Here is a 17161-nt window from a genome sequence, read left to right as displayed (position 1 = left end):
ATTCCTGGCGCTGTGTGTAAGGAGTTTGTACGTTCTCCCGATGACCATGTACTTTCCTCCGGGTATTCTGGTTTCCTCCCACATTGCAAAGACGGACCGGTTAGGGTTAGTAAGTTGAGGGCATTTTACATTGGTACCATAAGCGTGGTGACATTTGTGGGCTACACCGCCCCCCCAGCACAATCCTCTCTGATTTAATTTGACACAAACAATGCATTTCATTGTATGTTTCAATGTACACATGACAGATAAAGCTAAGCTTTTTTTCTTTGAAAAAATCTTTTTTTAGCATCAGTAACAGCGACCATGAAACCACCAGCCTGTCACAGTAACCCATCCAGTTCACTAACACCCCTCAGGAAATGGCACCTGCTGCTGTTACCTGGCCTGGTCTCTTTGTGCTCACAGACCCACCAGGATGTGGCTTCTGTCCACGCAGTGCTTCCTCAGAGGAAATATTCACTTCAGGTACATGTGGCATAGGGAACGAATGCTTCTTTTCAAGCGCACACACCCTGTGAGTGTGTACAATAACCACGCTTCTACCGCAGATCAGTTCATTCCCTGAGCTACTACTGGTCAGTTACAAGTCATTGTACCCCACTTCCTGGTTGTGTAGATCACTGTCTTTTCTCTACATTGACCGAATGACCCTCTGGCTAATTTGTAGGATGAATCTCCACCAAGGGTCAGTTAGAGTCTGTCAGGAGAAAGGCACAGAATAATACCATTCGGCCCATCTAGTCTGCTCCACCTTTCCATTATGGCTGATTTATTTTCCCTCTCAACCCCTGCCTTTGCCCCATAAACTTCGACACCAATCAAGAAACTATCAACCTCCACTTTAACTGTACCCAATGACTTAGCCTCCACAGGCATTTGTGGCGATGAATTCCACAGACTTGTCACTCCCCAGCTGAAGAAATCCCTCCTCATCTCTGATCTAAAGGGACGCTCTTCTATTCTGAGGCTGTGTCCTCTGGTCCTAGACTCCACCTCTATCAATAAACTGATTAGAAAGACTGGCTCTGGTATAGGAGTCAAACTGGACACACTGGGGCTGTGGTAGAACAGAGGACCCTACAGAAAATCCTGGCAATTCTCACCCTCTGCATGCCACCTTGGCTGAACAGAGGAGCATGTTTAGTATAGACTAAGAGAACTGCGCTGCTCCAAAGAGCGCTACATAAGGTCATTCTTACCCTCGGCCTTTAGGCTCTATAGTGAGTCAACCTATAGCCAGGGAAGTGATGACTCCCCCCTCCTGTTAGACTGTTTGAGGTAACTTATTTTTTATTTTTTCTTATTGCTCTTCTATTATTTGTATATCTGTGCACCTGCAATGCTACTGTGACACTGTGATTTCCTTTGGGATCTGTAAAGTATTTGTCTATCTATAGGAAACTGCTTGGTATGAAACTGTAGACAGGAAGGCTCTACAAAGGGTGGTCAAAACTGCCCAGCACAACACTGGCACCAGCCTACCAGCCGTCGAGGACATACATACAGAAAGGTGCCGGGAAAAGGCCGGTAACATCGTAGTCAGGCTTAATATCGCAGGCATATGTCATGATATTATGTACGTTGCAGTAGACAACAATAAAAACTATAAACTACAATAAATATATACAAAGAAAGAAAATTAAATTAAATAAATAGTGCAAAGAGGGAGGAAGATAGTGAGGTAGTGTTTGTGGGTTTATTGCCCATTCAGAAATCTGAAGGTGGAGGGGAAGAAGCTTCCTGAATCGTTGAGTGTGTGCCTTCAGGCTTCTGTACCTCCTCTCTGATGGCCTTGACCCAACAGACGGTGGTCCTTAATGATGGATGTTGCCTTTTTGAGCCATTGCCTTCTGAATGTGTCCGTGAGGCTAGTACCCATGAGGCTAGTGCCCATGGTGGAGCTGGTTGAGATTACAACTTTCTGCAGCTTTTCCTGATCCTGTGCAGTGCCCCTCCACACTGGATGGAATATGACCAGTTGGAATGGTCTCCACAAAACGTCTGTAGAAATTTGCCAGTGTCTTTGGTGACAAACCAAATCTCCTCAAACTCCGAATGAAATATAGCCACTGTCATGCCTTCTTTGTAATTACATCAATATACTGGGCTCAGGGTAGATCTTCAGAGATGTTGACACCCAGGAAGTTGAAACTGCTCACACTTTTCACGTCTGATCCCTCGATGATGACTGGTGAGTGCTCCCTTTGTTTTCCCCTTCCTGAAGTCCACAACCAATTCCTTGGTCTTACTGCTGTTGAACGCAAGGATGTTGCTGTGACACCACTCAACCAGCTGATCTGTACGCCTCTCCATCACCATCTGAAATTCTGCCAACAATAATTGTGGCATCAGCAAATTTATGGATGGCGTTTGAGCTGTGCCCAGTCACACTGTTGTGGGTGTAGAGAGAGTAGAGCAGTGGGCTAAGCACACATCCCTGAGGTGTGCCAGTGTTGATTGTCAGTGAGGAGGAGATGTTATTTCCAACCTGTACAGACAGTGGTCTTCCGGTGAGGATCCAGTTGCAGAGGGAGGTACAGAGGCCCAGGTTTTGGAACTTGTTGATTAGAAATGAGGGTATGATGGTGGTATGAACGCTGAGCTGTAATCAATAAACAGCAGCCTGACTTGGGTATGCTGTTGTCCAGGTGATCGAAGGCCGAGTGGAGAGCCGGTGAGATCGCATCCACTGTAGATCTATTGTGGTGTCAGGCAAATTGCAGCAGGTCCAGGTCCTTGCGTAGGTAGGAATTGATTCTGGCCATGACCAACCTCTCTAAACACTTCATCACAGTAGATGTGAGTGACACTGGACGATACTGAGGCAGCTCACCCTGCTCTTCTTGGGCACTGGTATGATTGTGAAGTAAGTGGGAACCTCCAACTGCAGAAGTGTAAGATTGAAAATATCCTCAAACACTGGTTAGCCAAGGTGTTCAGAGCCCGACCAGGTACCCCACTGGGGCCTGATGCCTTGCGAGGGTTCGCCCTTTTGAAAGATGTAAGAGTGTTCTGTGGGGATTAGGTTGTATTTCTTCTCCTTCTTTATCTTCCTGGGCCCTCAGCTCCCAGCGGAGCACAATCTATCGGTGACCTTCCATCTCCATCATCCTCTGTTCTGAGCCGGTTTCTCGAGGGTGGGCCAGGAGTGCCCCCATCGTCTAATGTCAGTATCGACGTCTCTCCTCCATGTGTTTTTTGGACATCCCTTTTCCCTCTTTCCTTGGGGATTCCATTGCAATGCCTGCCCAGTGATGTTGTTGGTTGGATTTCTCGAGGTGTGGCCAACCCACCTCCATTTCCAATTGTGTATTTGTATCTCTGTGGACTCCTGGTTGGTGTTTTCCCACAGTGTCTGGTCGGTTACTTTGTCAGTCCATTTGATGATTAGAATTCTTCTCAGGCAATGGTTGATGAAAGCCTGCAGCTTTTGTAATGTCTTCTTTGTTGTTCTCCAGGTCTCAGGGTCGTTTAGGAACATAGTCATAGTCATAGTCATAGTCATAGTCATACTTTATTGATCTCGGGGGAAATTGGTTTTCATTACAGTTGCACCATAAATAATTAAATAGCAATATGTAAATTATGCCAGGAAATAAGTCCAGGACCAGCCTATTGGCTCAGGGTGTCTGACCCTCCAAGGGAGGAGTTGTAAAGTTTGATGGCCACAGGCAGGAATGACTTCCTATGACGCTCTGTGTTGTATCTCGGTGGAATGAGTCTCTGGCTGAATGTACTCCTGTGCCCAACCAGTACATTATGTAGTGGATGGGAGGCATTGACCAAGATGGCATGCAACTTGGACAGCATCCTCTTTTCAGACACCACCGTCAGAGAGTCCAGTTCCATCCCCACAACATCACTGGCCTTACGAATGAGTTTGTTGATTCTTTTGGTGTCTGCTACCCTCAGCCTGCTGCCCCAGCACACAACAGCAAACATGATAACACTGGCCACCACAGACTCATAGAACATCCTCAGCATCATCCGGCAGATGTTAAAGGACCTCAGTCTCCTCAGGGAATAGCACTGTTTTGACATTTGAGATGAAGATTCTGATGTTGGTTTTGCTTGATATGACTCTGGTTGTCCACACTTTCTTCAAGATGTTGAAAACAACTTTGGCCTTGTTGATCCTGGCTTTGGCATCCCCCTCCTTTCAACAATATCTCTCTGATGGTGGACTTTCCTGCCTGGTACATGGTTCTCACGTTCAGGTACCCAAGGTAGATAGTGACTTTAGCGACAAAAAACTCGTTGGCTGCACAGGAACCTGATGACTTACCCTGCGCTGTCTCATCCGCTCACTCCATTATGAGCCTCTTCTCACAAAGTCGATGGACTGGTGGGAGTTCATCACTGTTTCTGCAATCCATTATATCCCCTGTACTGCCTCACCAGAGCCCTGTTGACCAGCCGTACCCCCTTCCATCTCTCATGACGGGGACGTAGGGTCAGATTTTAAGAGGTGGGCTGTACAGGGGCTTTGAACTACCAGTTCATCTTTGGAACTTTTCCTCTTTTCCTGAGAAACAAGAGATCAAAGAACTCTCCACTAATTGCTAAAATCCTAACTGGGTCTAAGTTGGCCTGTCTCACCAGTTGCTGCTGCGTTCTGAATACACAGCAAGGAAGTGTCACATTTTGACGTTAATTTGTGTTAATTGGTAAGCTCATGTGAAGAAGCCATATTGCTGATTGAGGTGTTTTTGGAGCAGATTAGGTGCACTCTGATTCTAGCCCACGATGGTGTCTAAAGCCAAGTTTAAACGGTGAAGGATTCGACACTGAGTTTGGGGAGAGGTCGTGATGCAATACGCTCTCTCTGGGTGAGAATCAATCTAAATTGAATGTACTTCAGCTGGATAAATTCAGACCCCTGTGGGCATGTGTTTGAGTGAAGAAAACTGACCTTGAATCTGTTAAACAACTGCATTTTGGCTCTGTCACCGGCTGGGAGTGTTGTGGAGGAAGGCTGCATGGTTAATGAAGGAAGGCTGAATCCGTGGGTTGGAACTGAAAACATTGTCAGTACCGGACTGTGAGCACACTGCCAGAGCACACACTGATGTCGTTAGGTGGAGTTCAGCTTGTAAGGTGAACCATTCCCCACTATATCTCTTAAGCAGCAAAGCAATAATGATAAAAAAAAAGTCACCACTTCTATTTAATTGAACAGGACTGCAGTAAATTTGAAATAATAAATGCCCCGGCTATGCATAGAGTGTGGAGGCCAGCAGGAACAGCTGGCAAACCTTGGGTTCAGGAGCCTGATGTCTGAGGGGTAATCCCACTAAAGTAGTGTACTTGGCCCAGTCTGTCACGGGTAAAGCCCTCCCCTCCATTGAGCACATCTACATGAACTGCTGTCGCAGGAAAGCAGCGTCCAACGTCAGGGACCCCCACCACCCAGGCCATGCGCTCTTCTCGCTGCTGCCTTCAGGAAGGAGGTACAGGAGCCTCAAGGCTGACATCACCAGGTTCAGGAACAGTTATTAACCCTCAACCATCAGACTTTTGAACCAAAAGGGATAACTTCTCTCAACTTCACTTACCCCATCTTAGAAATGTTCCCACATCTATGGTTTCACTTTCAAGGACTCTTCATCTCATGTTTTTGATATTTATTGCTTATTTATTTATTTTTTATTATTATATCTTTCTTTTTATATTTGCGTAGTTTGTCATCTTTTGCGCTCCGGTTCAACTCCCAGATTAGTGTGGTCTTTCATTGATTCAGTTATGGTTATGGTTCTATAGGTTTATTGAGTATGCCCACAAGGAAATGAAGCTCAGGGGTGTATATGGTGACACTTATGTACTTTGATCATATTGAACTTTGAACTTTGAACCTGGGGGTGGGAGTCCTGAGGCTCCTGCACCCTCTCCAAAGCCTCAACGTTCTCTCTGTAATGGGGCGACCAGAACTGAAAGCAATACTGTACTCCAGATGCGACCCAACTAGAGTCTTCTAAAGCTGCAGCATAACTTCCCGGTTCTTGAACTCAAGCCTCAACTAATAAAAGCAAGCAGGCATATGCCTTCTTTTCCATTCTATCAATCTGTGTAGTCATTTTCGGGGAGCTAGAGGTTTAGACCCCAAGATCCCTCAGTACATCAATGCTGTTAAGGGTGTTGCTATTCAGAATGTATTTCCTCTTTACATTGGAATCATGGATCTCAAGATAATGCAGTGAACACGCTCCCCCCCCCCACCCATTTCAACCAATCACAACCTTTGACAAAGTGACCACACTATCCTCCCCTTCAGAGTAACTGACTGGTGTTTCCTTCAGTTGCTTCTGATCTGACCAGAGAGTGAGTGACAGTGAAGTCCCTGGCCCTCCCCATTCCCTTTGGTGACCCAGGGACCTCTCACACCACAAGATTGCTCTCAGCTGAGGGCAGGCTGACCAGACCCATCTCTGACTCAGCACCTCTCCAGATCCACCCTCCCCTAATTGTTTTCTTCGGAGTGTCGGAAGCTTTGGGGAGATCTGATGGAGGTTTACAAGATTATGAGAGGCACAGACAGAGTATCTGTTTAGACAGGGAGTATCAGAGTAGACAGGGAGTATCTGTTTCCCAGGGTTGAAATGTCTAGTACCAGAGGGCTTGCGTTGAAGGTGAGAGGGGTTGGGTTCAAAGGGGATGTGAGGGATAAGTTTTTTACTCAGAGACTGGTGGATGTCTGGAATGTGCTGCCTGGTGTGGTGGTAGAGACAAATACATTAGAGGCTTTTAAGACACATGAATGTGAGGAAGATGAAGTGATATGGGCATTGCGTAGGTAGGGGGGATTAGTTTTGGGGGATTTTTCATTTCCTTTTTAGCTGGACAGCATAACATTGTGGGCCGAAGGGCCCGTTCCTGTGTGGTACTGTTTTATGTTCTATGTTATGGTGTGCAGGACTGGATGGACAAAATGTAACTTCAGAAAAACTTTGGGAACTTTCTTGGATTAGAACAGAAGTGGGTGGGAGTGGGTCACTTCACCCGACAGGCTACCAAACCAGTCGGTAACCTCACAGCAGATCCGACCTTGGTCCCCCTCTCTCCCCCACACCCCTTGACTCTGGTGCAGTTGCGATATCCACATATCCTTACCTTCAATGGCTGCCTCTGTTACTCTCGAGGGCAGAGAGCTCCACCTTCATCATTCCTGTTTACAGTTTCTGTTCTATACACTTGCTGAGCAAACCCACAGAAATGAATCTCAGGGTTGTACGTGGTGACATGTATGTACTCCGATAATAAATCTTACTTTGAACTTTGAACTTCTGAGAGAAGAAGGTCCTCTTCACGCCCCTGTGATTCCTGACTTGGTCACTGGAGCACCACGGTCGTGTAGTGGTTAGCACGACTCTATTACAGCTCAGAGTGTCGGAATCAGTAGGGACAGCATGGTAGTGTAGTGGTTAGTACAACACATTCTCCCAAATCCCCTCATGCCCTGGCTAATCAAAAATCTGTCAACCTCTGCCTTAAGAATATCCAATGACTTGGCCTCCACAGCCGCTTGTGGCAAAGAATTCCACAGATTCACCACTCTCTGACTAAAGAAATTCCTCTTCATCTCTGTTCTAAAAGGATGTCCCTCTATTCTGAGGCTGTGCCCTCTGGTCCTAGACTCTCCAATCATAGGAAATATCCTTTCCACAACCACTCTATCGGGGCCTTTCAACATTCAATACATTTCAATGAGGTTACCCTTCATTCTTCTAAATTCCAGTGAGTAGAGGCCCAGGTACATCAAACGTTCCTCATGTGACAAGCCTTTCAATCCCAGAATCATATTCGTGAACCTCCTTTGAACCTTCTCCAGTGTCAACACATCCTTTCTCAGATAAGGGGCCCAAAACTGCTCACAATACTCCAGGTGAGGCCTCACCGGTGCTTTATAAAGCCTCAGCATCACATCCCTGCTTTTTTATTCTAGTCCTCTCGAAATGAACGCCAACATTGCATTGGCCTTCCTCACTGCGGACTTTATCCTGAGGTCCGGCCCGCAATTGCTCGACTCTCAGTCTGAGGAAGAGCCGCCACCTCTCTGTCCAAACTAATTTTCCCCAGACTTTAAGCAAATGAGAATCACTGTCAACAATTGTGTCCATTGTGTGATAAAAGACACATTGCTGACAACACAGGATATGGTCAAGGCAAAGGGTATTACATCTTCTCACTAAGTATGGATAACACTTAATTTATTACAGTGTACGGAAAATAATTGTGCATTGTTTGAAATGTGATGTAGCTGACTGTCTAATAAATCAGACGCGGTTATGGTATTTACCTTTCTACTTATCTCCCTTTAGGTAATCTGGTTGACTTTCTGAAGTCACCTGTTGGATCAAAGCTCAACATATATAAGCTGATCGATATGGCAGCACAGGTGAGTGTTTGTACCTGGGGCAGAGACAGATCCAGATCAGAAATGCTGGAATTGGATGGCGGTTCAGTAAATAGTTGAACTGTTCTGATGAAACTTTCCACTCATGTCAACTCAGCTGAGTGTTCCTGGCCAAAATAGTCCTCGGCAAGTGTGGATCGATCGGTAATTGAACTGAAACAATAACTGGGGATCTTGGGGTCCATGCCCATTGATCCTACAAATTGACACATAAGCTGCTATGGTGTTTAAGAAGGTGTGTGGTGTGTTGGCTTTCTTTAGTCAAGGGATCGAGGTCAAGAGGCACAGGGTAATGTTGCAGCTCTATAAACCCCTGGTTAGACCACACTTGGAATATTGTGGTCAGTTCTGCTCACCTCATTATAGGATGTGGAAGCTCTAGAGAGGAGTTTTATCATGTCTTTTGAGGAATGTTTGAATGAGCTTGGGCTTTTCTCTCTGGAACGGAGGAGGATGAGAGGTGATTTGTCGAGGCATGTGAGATTATAGCAGAGATTATAGATTGAGTGGACAGTCAGCTCCTTTTTCCCAGGGTGGAAACGGCTAATACAAGGGGGCATAATTGTAAGGTGATTGGAGGAAAGCATAGGGGGGATGTTAGAAGTCGGCTTTAAAGAGTGGCGGGTACATGGAACGCCCTGTCGGGCTGCGGGTAGAGACAGATTCATCAGGGACATTTAAGAGACTCTTAGTTGATAGAAAAATGGAGGGCTCTGTGGAAGGGAAGGGTTAGGTTCATTCTGGAGCAGTTTATCTTGAGGGACAAAGGACCTACTGCGTTCTCTGTTCTATTTCTCTCTGTCCAGGCGCTGCCAGACCTACTGAAGACATTTTGTTTTTGTTTCACCTTTCCAACACCTGCAGCTTTACTGTCCCAGGTGTCGAAGCAGCCGCCGTGTGTTTCTGACACACTATCTTCTGATTCAGACTGGCAATTCCAGCTCATTCTTCTCTCCCCATAAATACGCATTTAGCGTCACAAAAGTTTCTGCTGAATCCGGAAAAAGGGTCTGGGTCTTCAACAACGACTGTTTATTAATTTCCATAGTTGCAGCCTGACCTACTGAGTTCCTCCAGCATTTTGTATGTGTTGTTCACAATTAAACCCTGTTGCACCCTAATGCGAATGCCAGGATTTCATTCGTTGGTGTATTTCTTAAAGGTATTTTGGTAACACTTGGTTCGAAGGGGCTTGGGCCGAGGCATCCAGTATCTGAAATGATGAGGGGTATAGACAGGGTGAAGGCACTTGGACTTTTTCCACAGGGAGGATCTAGAAAATCAAGCGTATAGGTTTAAGGTGACAGGCAAAAGATTTAAAAGGAACCTGAAGGGGCAGCTTCTTCATGCAGAGGGTGGTGTGTATGTGAAATATACTGAAGGTACTGTAGGGTGCAAAAATCTTAGACACATATATATATAGCTAGGGTGCCTCAGATTTTTGCATAGTACTGTAGTAATTTCATGTATTACACTGTACAGCTGCCGCAAAAAACAAATTTCATGGCATATGTGAGTGATGATAAACCTAATTGAAACATATAAGATTATTAAGGGATTGGACATGCTAGAGGCAGGAATCATGTTCCCAATGTTGTGGGGGGGGGGGTGTCCAGAACCAGAGGCCACAGTTTAAGAATAGGGGGTAGACAATTTAGAACAGAGTTGAGGAAAAACTTTTTCACACAGAGGGTTGTGGTTCTGTGGTATGCTCTGCCTCAGAAGGCAGTGGAGGCCAATTCTCTGGATTCTTTCAAGAAAGAGTTAGACAGAGCTCTTAAAGATAGCGGAGTGAAGGGATATGGGGATAAGGCAGGAACTGGATACTGATTGTGGATGATCAGCCATGATCACAGTGAATGGTGGTGCTGGCTCGAAGGGCTGAATGGCCTACTCCTGCACCTATTGTCTATTGTCTATTGTTTCTGATATGGGTCTCTATTGTGGACTGAGAGTGGGAAGGAGGCAGGGAGAGGGGAATCATGGCTGGGAAAAGGGGAAGGGAGAGGGGAGGGAGCGGGAAGCACCAGAGAGACATCCTGTAATGATCAATAAACCAATTGTTTGGAATCAAATGACCTTGCCCGGTGTCTCAGAGCTGGGTGTGTCTGCACCAATGCCAACACTTTCCCCCACCCCAGCACTCCTCTGTCACCCCTCCCACGGCGCTCTACCCACACAATTCCCTACATCCTTTGCTCCCGCCAGATTTACAAACTCGCTCTCCGCTCCACGTTGACAAATACTGCACCGTGCAAAAGTCTTAGTCACTCTAGCTATATGTATGTGCTCAAGACTTTACCACAGTACTGTTGTTGAGGCAAGTATAAAAGCAACATGAAAAGACATTTGGATAGGTCCATGGATAGGAAAGGTCTGGGGGAGGAGTCCCCAACCTTTTTGATGTCAGGGAGCCTTACCATTAACCGAGGCGTCTGTGGACCACAGGCTGGGAAGCTCTGGTTTAGAAGGAAGTGGGCCAATCACAGGGACTACTTGGTAGGCATCATGGTCAGCATGAAAAAGTAGGGCTGAAGGGCCTCTTTCGATGCTGTATTGTTCTATGACTCTTTGGTGTCAATAAAAAGCTGAACAACGGGTGTCATCAAGCACGGCAACCACATCCCGTTGCTACAGAAACCCTGACAAAAGGTGGGCTGGTGATAACAATGCTCTCACCGCACCCCAATGCTGCTCAAGCATTGGAAAATGCTTTTGCAGAGGAGCCTGCAGCGTGCTCGAGGTGAGGCGAGGACTCTTTATGTGGTGTGCTGGGCTTCAAGCACGAACCAAACGTGCAAAAACAAGCAGAAGCATTGAGTAGGTGCAGAGATAACAGCTGAGCTCAACGTTGAACTCGGGCTGGTGGATGCTTTCCTCACAGTGAAGAGCGAGGGCCAACTCTGAAGTCAAGTACACAATCATCACAGCCTGTGACATGACACAGGAAAGGGAAGAGATGATAAAAATACTCTGCAGGAGTAATGGCTCGGTCGATCCATCATATCATTGGAATGCAGAAATATTATTCCATGTCCAACCAGGACGTGTAAGGGTGGGGACTGAGCACACAGTCAGAGGCCAGTGTCCATAATGGGGGAATGTAAAATTTGCAAACTCTTAAGGAAGCTGTGCTTTCTTCGTGACTGTACGTACATGCTGGGCCCTGGTCCCCTGAAATTATAATGCCAAGGAATTTCGAGTTGCTGACCCTCTCCTCCTTTGATCCTCCGATTTGGACTGGCTCACGGACCTCCAGTTTCCTCCTCCTGAAGTCAGTAATCAGCTGACACCGACAAGAGGTTGTTGTTGTGGCACCAGTCAGCCAGATTTTCAATCCCTCTCCTATATGTCGATTCATTGCCACCTTTCCCATCCTGCCTAGAATGTTTTAATTCCTTTAAAACTTTTTTTAAATTATGGGGATAATTTAGAGTTAATTAGTGTGTAATTTTTAGAGATTATAAAGGGATCTGTCTGCATTGTATTCAGTGGATGGTGCCTTGTCTCCTGGGCTATAAATGGGGCTTGCTTCAGCTGGTACTGACTGAAACAAGACAGAGTGACCGTAGAGAATGGGGAGGCACGGAATGAAGTGTGGGGGGGGGTGAGTTACAGGTTCAGGGTCGCAGAATCTCAAGGGGAGAGCAATCAGAATTCTAGGAGCAAGCAAGCTGATTAAACAACTGCGGGCAGTGAAGCTTTTGATGAAGAATCAAAAAAGATCTGGCTGAGGAAATACGACTTTTATTCATCAAATTTCCTTTCAGTATCAGTGACTTGTCAGGTTGTTTGAAACGTGATTGAAACCTTGCAGTGGATTTAAACATTTAAAAACTCGTTACCCCAGACATCCATTTAAAATAAAGAGAATAAATGCAAGAGATTGAGCAGATGCTGGAAATCCAGAGGAAGGTGCACACAAAGTGCCGGAGGAACTCAGCAGATCAGAGAGCATCTGTGGAGGGGAATAAACAGTCGATGTTTCAGGCTGAGACCCTTCTTCAGGACGGGAAAGGAGGGAGAAGAAGCCAGAATAAAATAGTCGGGGAGAGGAAGGAGTAAAATCTGGCAGGCAATAGGTGAGACCAGGTGAGGGGAAGATGGGTGGGAGGATGAATTAAGAAGCTGGGAGGTGATAGGTGGAAAAGGTAAAGGGCTGAAGAAGAAGGAATCTGATTGGAGAGGACCGTGGACCATGGGAGAAAGGGAAGGAGGAAGGGACCAGAGGGAGGTGAGGAGAACCAGAATGGGGAATGGAAAATGAGAGAAGGGGGAGGGATGAGAAAAAAGTTCAAGCTGAGAACAAAATCAATATTGTCAATTTAAGACAGAGCGGCTTAAGGTGACTCACAGCTGAACTATAAGATCATAAGACATAGGAGCAGAATTAGGCCATTCAGCCCATCAAGTCTGTTCTGCCATTCCATCATGGCCGATCCCAGATCCCACTCAACCCCATACACCTGACTCTCATCCACAGATCGCAGAGGGAATGGCTTTCATCGAACGGAAAAACTACATCCATAGGGATCTCCGCGCAGCCAATATCCTGGTCTCGGAGGAGATTTCCTGCAAGATCGCAGACTTTGGACTGGCTCGACTCATTGAGGACAATGAGTACACCGCAAGAGAGGGTAAGGCTCTGGTCTCCTCCTTGGTGTGAGAGACTGAGAAATGCACTGTGGAGAATGTTATCATTCATGGAGAATAGGCACATGGGCAGGATACAGAGGCAGGTTACACCATCTCTTCCCCAGCAATTGTGCCTATTCTGGATATCAGGGCAAAGGGCACAGACTGGGGGCGAGTTATCGTCCCAACTCTTGGTCAGTTCTGCTTCATATTCAGATTCAGATTAATTTATCACACGACTATCAAAAAATACTATAAACTGTGTCATTTGTATTAACAACCAACACATCCGCAGGATGTGCTGGGAGCAGCCCACGAGAGTTGACACACATTCTGGCTCTAAGGTGCCCATGGTGTCATACACAGAAAATCAATCTTCATCCTTCAGCTGATTTATAAATACTGTAGCATATTACGCTAACCACTACATTACCGCTTCCAGGTAACAACCACATATATGTTCCCAAGGTGACACCCACCAAAAACACAGCTGAACATTACAAGCAAGACCGAAATCTATCTCGGACCTGCCTGTGTTTTGTATTTGTGGAACCGAAAGAAATCAAAACCTCTGAAAGTGGATTTTATTTTCTGGCCCAGTAGGGAAATGCTGCTACAGGGTTGTATTGGTGACACATTTGATCAATACTGGAGAAGACTTAGGAGTCATTTGTAACCAAATGTCTCACTTTAGTCGAGATCTGCCTTTACCTTCTCTTTCATGTTGGGGCTCAGGGAGTAGCAGTACACCACCACCCGTGCATTCCCCACCTGCTCCCATGACCACCTTACATGCAGGGGCTGACGATGGCCACTAAGCACACCCAGATAAATTAGGCGTTTAATGTCGTCAGAGAACTGTGCTGTTGACCAGAATATAAAAGCAGGGGTGTAATGCTGAGGCTTTATGAAGCGCTGGCCAGACCGTATTTAGGGTATTGTGAGCAGTTCGATTGATTGATTTGTCTGTCTGTCTATCTATCTGTCCATCTATCTGTCCTTCCATCTATCTATCAATCTATCTATCTGTCTGTCTATCTATCTATCTGTCTATCAGTCTATCTGTCTGTCTATCTATCTGTCTATCAATCTGTTTATCTATCTACTTGTTTGTTTGTTTATTTACTTATTGAGATACAGGGTGGAATTGGCCCTTCCAGCACCTCAGGCTGTGTCGCTCAGCAACCCCCAGTTTAGCCCTAACCTAATCACAGGACAATTTACAATGACCAACTAACCGGCTAACCAGTACGTCTTTAGACTGTGGGAGGAAAGCAGAGCACCCAAAGAAAACTCACGCATTGCACAGGAAGGATGTACAGATTCATTACAGGTGACATCAGAATTGAACTCTGAGCTCTGATGACCATCGTGCTCGCCAAGATGCTACTGTGAACCCCTTGTCTAAGGAAAGATGACCTGGCATTCGTGAGGGTCCAGACAGGCTCAGGAGAATGACCCTAGGAATGGAAGGGTTAATGTACGAGAAGTGTTTGATGGCCTTGCTGCAGTTTAGAATAACGAGGGAGATCTTATTGCAGCAAGGCCCAGATAGAGTTGGCAGGGAGAGGATGTTTCCTGTAGTGGGGGAGTCTCGGACCAAAGGAAAAACCCTCGGAATAGAAGGACGCCCTTTAGAACAGAGATGTAGAGGAATTTCTTTGGGCAGAAGGTGGTGACTCTGTGGAATTCATTGCTACAGATGGCTGTGGAGGCCAAGTCACTGAGTATATTTAAAGTGGAGGTCAATAGGTTCTTGACTAATCAGGGCGTCAAAGACTACAGGGAGAAGGCAGGAGAATGGAGTTGAGAGAGAAAATAAATCAGCCACGTTGGAAAGGCAGAGCAGAGTTGATGGGTCAAAAGGCCTAATTCTGCTCCTATGTCTTATGGCCTTAATGCGGTAGAAATTCCTACCAATATTCTAAAAATAGTCTTTGCAGAATGTCATCTCTGAAGATTATTTGTGTGGGACATTTTGTCTCTTGTCTTCAGCCCCTAGTGATTCAAACGTCACTCACTGTCACAGCGCATTGTTTCTGTGCTGTAGTGAGTGACAGATGTTTCTGTAAGACAATGAACAGGAAATCAGTCACGGTCATGCTGACTCCAGGCCGGAAGCCACAGAACATGGCTTTCAGATCCAAACGTGCTATTCCGGTAAACGTCTGAACTGCAAGTGCCATTCGGGCCAGCAGCTCTGTGCAAGTACAGCGCACAACAAAGACTCGTTGTCTAGTACAGAGCACCATTATTGTGAGCTACAGCTTTCTACAGGAAACTTCGCATCGGAGAAACAACCTCATGGAGTGGAGTCACAGGAAATCAGCGTCCATCACCACCCAGGACATGCTCTCTTCTCACTGCTGCCATCAGGAAGGGGGTACAGGAGCCTCAGGACCCACACCACCAAGCCCACAAACAGCTATTACCCCTCAACTATCAGGCTTTTGAACCAAAGGGGATAACTTCACTTGCCCCATCATTGAAATGCTCCCACAACCTGTAACTCACTTTCAAGGACTCCTCATCTTATGTAAAACCTTCCCCACCGTTGAACACCTCTACACGAAGCACTGTCGCAGGAAAGCAGCCTCCACCATCAGGGATGCCCACCACCTCTCTTCTCGTTGTTCTCACACCACCAGGCTCAAGAACCAGAGGGGATAACTCCACTCACCCCAGCTATGAACAGTTCCCACAACCTACGAACTTCGTCATGGTCAGAGATCCTTCCACCACAGAAACTGGCCCTCTGACCCATATCCCTAGCATTTCCTACCCATGAACCTGTCCGAAAGTCCTTTCAACGTTGTTAATGCCCCTGCCTCAACCACTTCCTCTGTCAGCTGAGTCCATATACAGACCACCCTCTGGGTGAAAAAGTTGCCCCTCAGGCTCCTATTAACCCTTTCCCTTCTCGCCTTAAACCTCCGCCCTCTTGCTCTTGATTCCTTAGTCCTGGGGAAAAATACTGGGTGCATTCACCCTGTCTACAGAATGTCCCTCATGGTATTATACACCTCTATAAGGTCACCCTACAGTCTCCTAAACTGCAAGGAGTGAAGTCCTAGACTTGCCAACTCCTCCCTAGAGCCCAGTCCCTCGAAGTTTGGTACCGTCCTTGTAAACCACCGGAATCAGAATCAGGTTTAATATCACTGACTTATGCCGTGGAATGTGTTGTTTGTGGCAGCGGAACATTGCAATGCACAATAATTTTTTTAAACTTTAAGATTCAAGGTAAATGTTTATGAAGTACGTATGCAGTATACAAGCCTCAGATTTATCTTCTCCACAGACAGCCTCAGTACAAAGAAAAACTTTCAAAGAAAAGGACTAAACCCCCAACATACAAAAAAAAACAGATTGTGCAAATGGCAAAAAAACGATTGAAAAATGCAGAATATAAAACATCAAACCAGAGTCCTGTTGTTCGTTGACTGCAGCCTGCAGAACCAAACCCCCAATCAAAATCGCACAAAATAGCAATAAAAAAATGAGGAACCAGAAAGCAGAAACACATCATAACATCAGTGTCCAATCCACAAAGCACGAAGACCCAGGACTCTGGCCCCATCCTCCGGCAGCATCAAACAAGACCGGTCACACACGAGTGCCTTTCTCCTAAAGCAGCAAGCAAGAACGAGGGAGAGAGACCAGTCACTCGCGGACAGACGGTGCTGAAGACCTACTCGCCTTCCGCTCTCATCCCCGTTGATTTCAATCTTGTTCGACGCTTCAATCGATGAGAAATGGAGTCGATCACCCCTTGCCCTATCTCCAGGCCTCACACTGCACACAAAGCCTCACAGAACTACTTTGGAGACAGCAAAGCGCCCAGTCACTGAGTTAGCCCAAAACTCACCATCAAAATGTAAATCACAGGTTCCAATAGTAACAGAATCGTATTGGAAAGAATAAGCAAAGGAAGTCGTTTTGTGAACTGTTTGGAGGACGTCGTCTTTGGTCGCGTTGTTTGATGGCATCATCTTCTTCTTTCCAATAAGAATTACATTAAGAAATGCATAAATAAAATATTAAATTAAATAAATAGTGCAAAAAGAAAGTAAAAAAAAGTAGAAAACTAATAGTGAGGTAGTGTCCATGGGT

The 17161-nt window shown here is 46.0% G+C and overlaps 1 protein-coding gene across 2 annotated transcripts in view; it reads left to right on the top strand.

Moving 5' to 3' along the window:
* The window catches only part of LOC134339060 (proto-oncogene tyrosine-protein kinase LCK-like), a 101631-nt gene that overhangs the window by 71443 nt on the left and 13027 nt on the right, over positions 1–17161 (top strand). For both annotated transcript variants that reach the window (XM_063035340.1, XM_063035339.1), the window contains exons 10-11: positions 8319–8395; positions 12897–13050. In XM_063035340.1, the coding sequence (XP_062891410.1) occupies positions 8319–8395; positions 12897–13050 (231 nt within the window). The remainder of the gene's footprint in view (positions 1–8318; positions 8396–12896; positions 13051–17161) is intronic.

The sequence above is a fragment of the Mobula hypostoma genome, chromosome 28 (genome assembly GCF_963921235.1).
Source record: "Mobula hypostoma chromosome 28, sMobHyp1.1, whole genome shotgun sequence".
Taxonomy (NCBI): Eukaryota; Metazoa; Chordata; class Chondrichthyes; order Myliobatiformes; family Myliobatidae; genus Mobula; species Mobula hypostoma.
The sequence above is the reverse complement of the archived record's forward strand: the minus strand, read 5'-3'. Positions and strand labels throughout refer to the sequence as shown.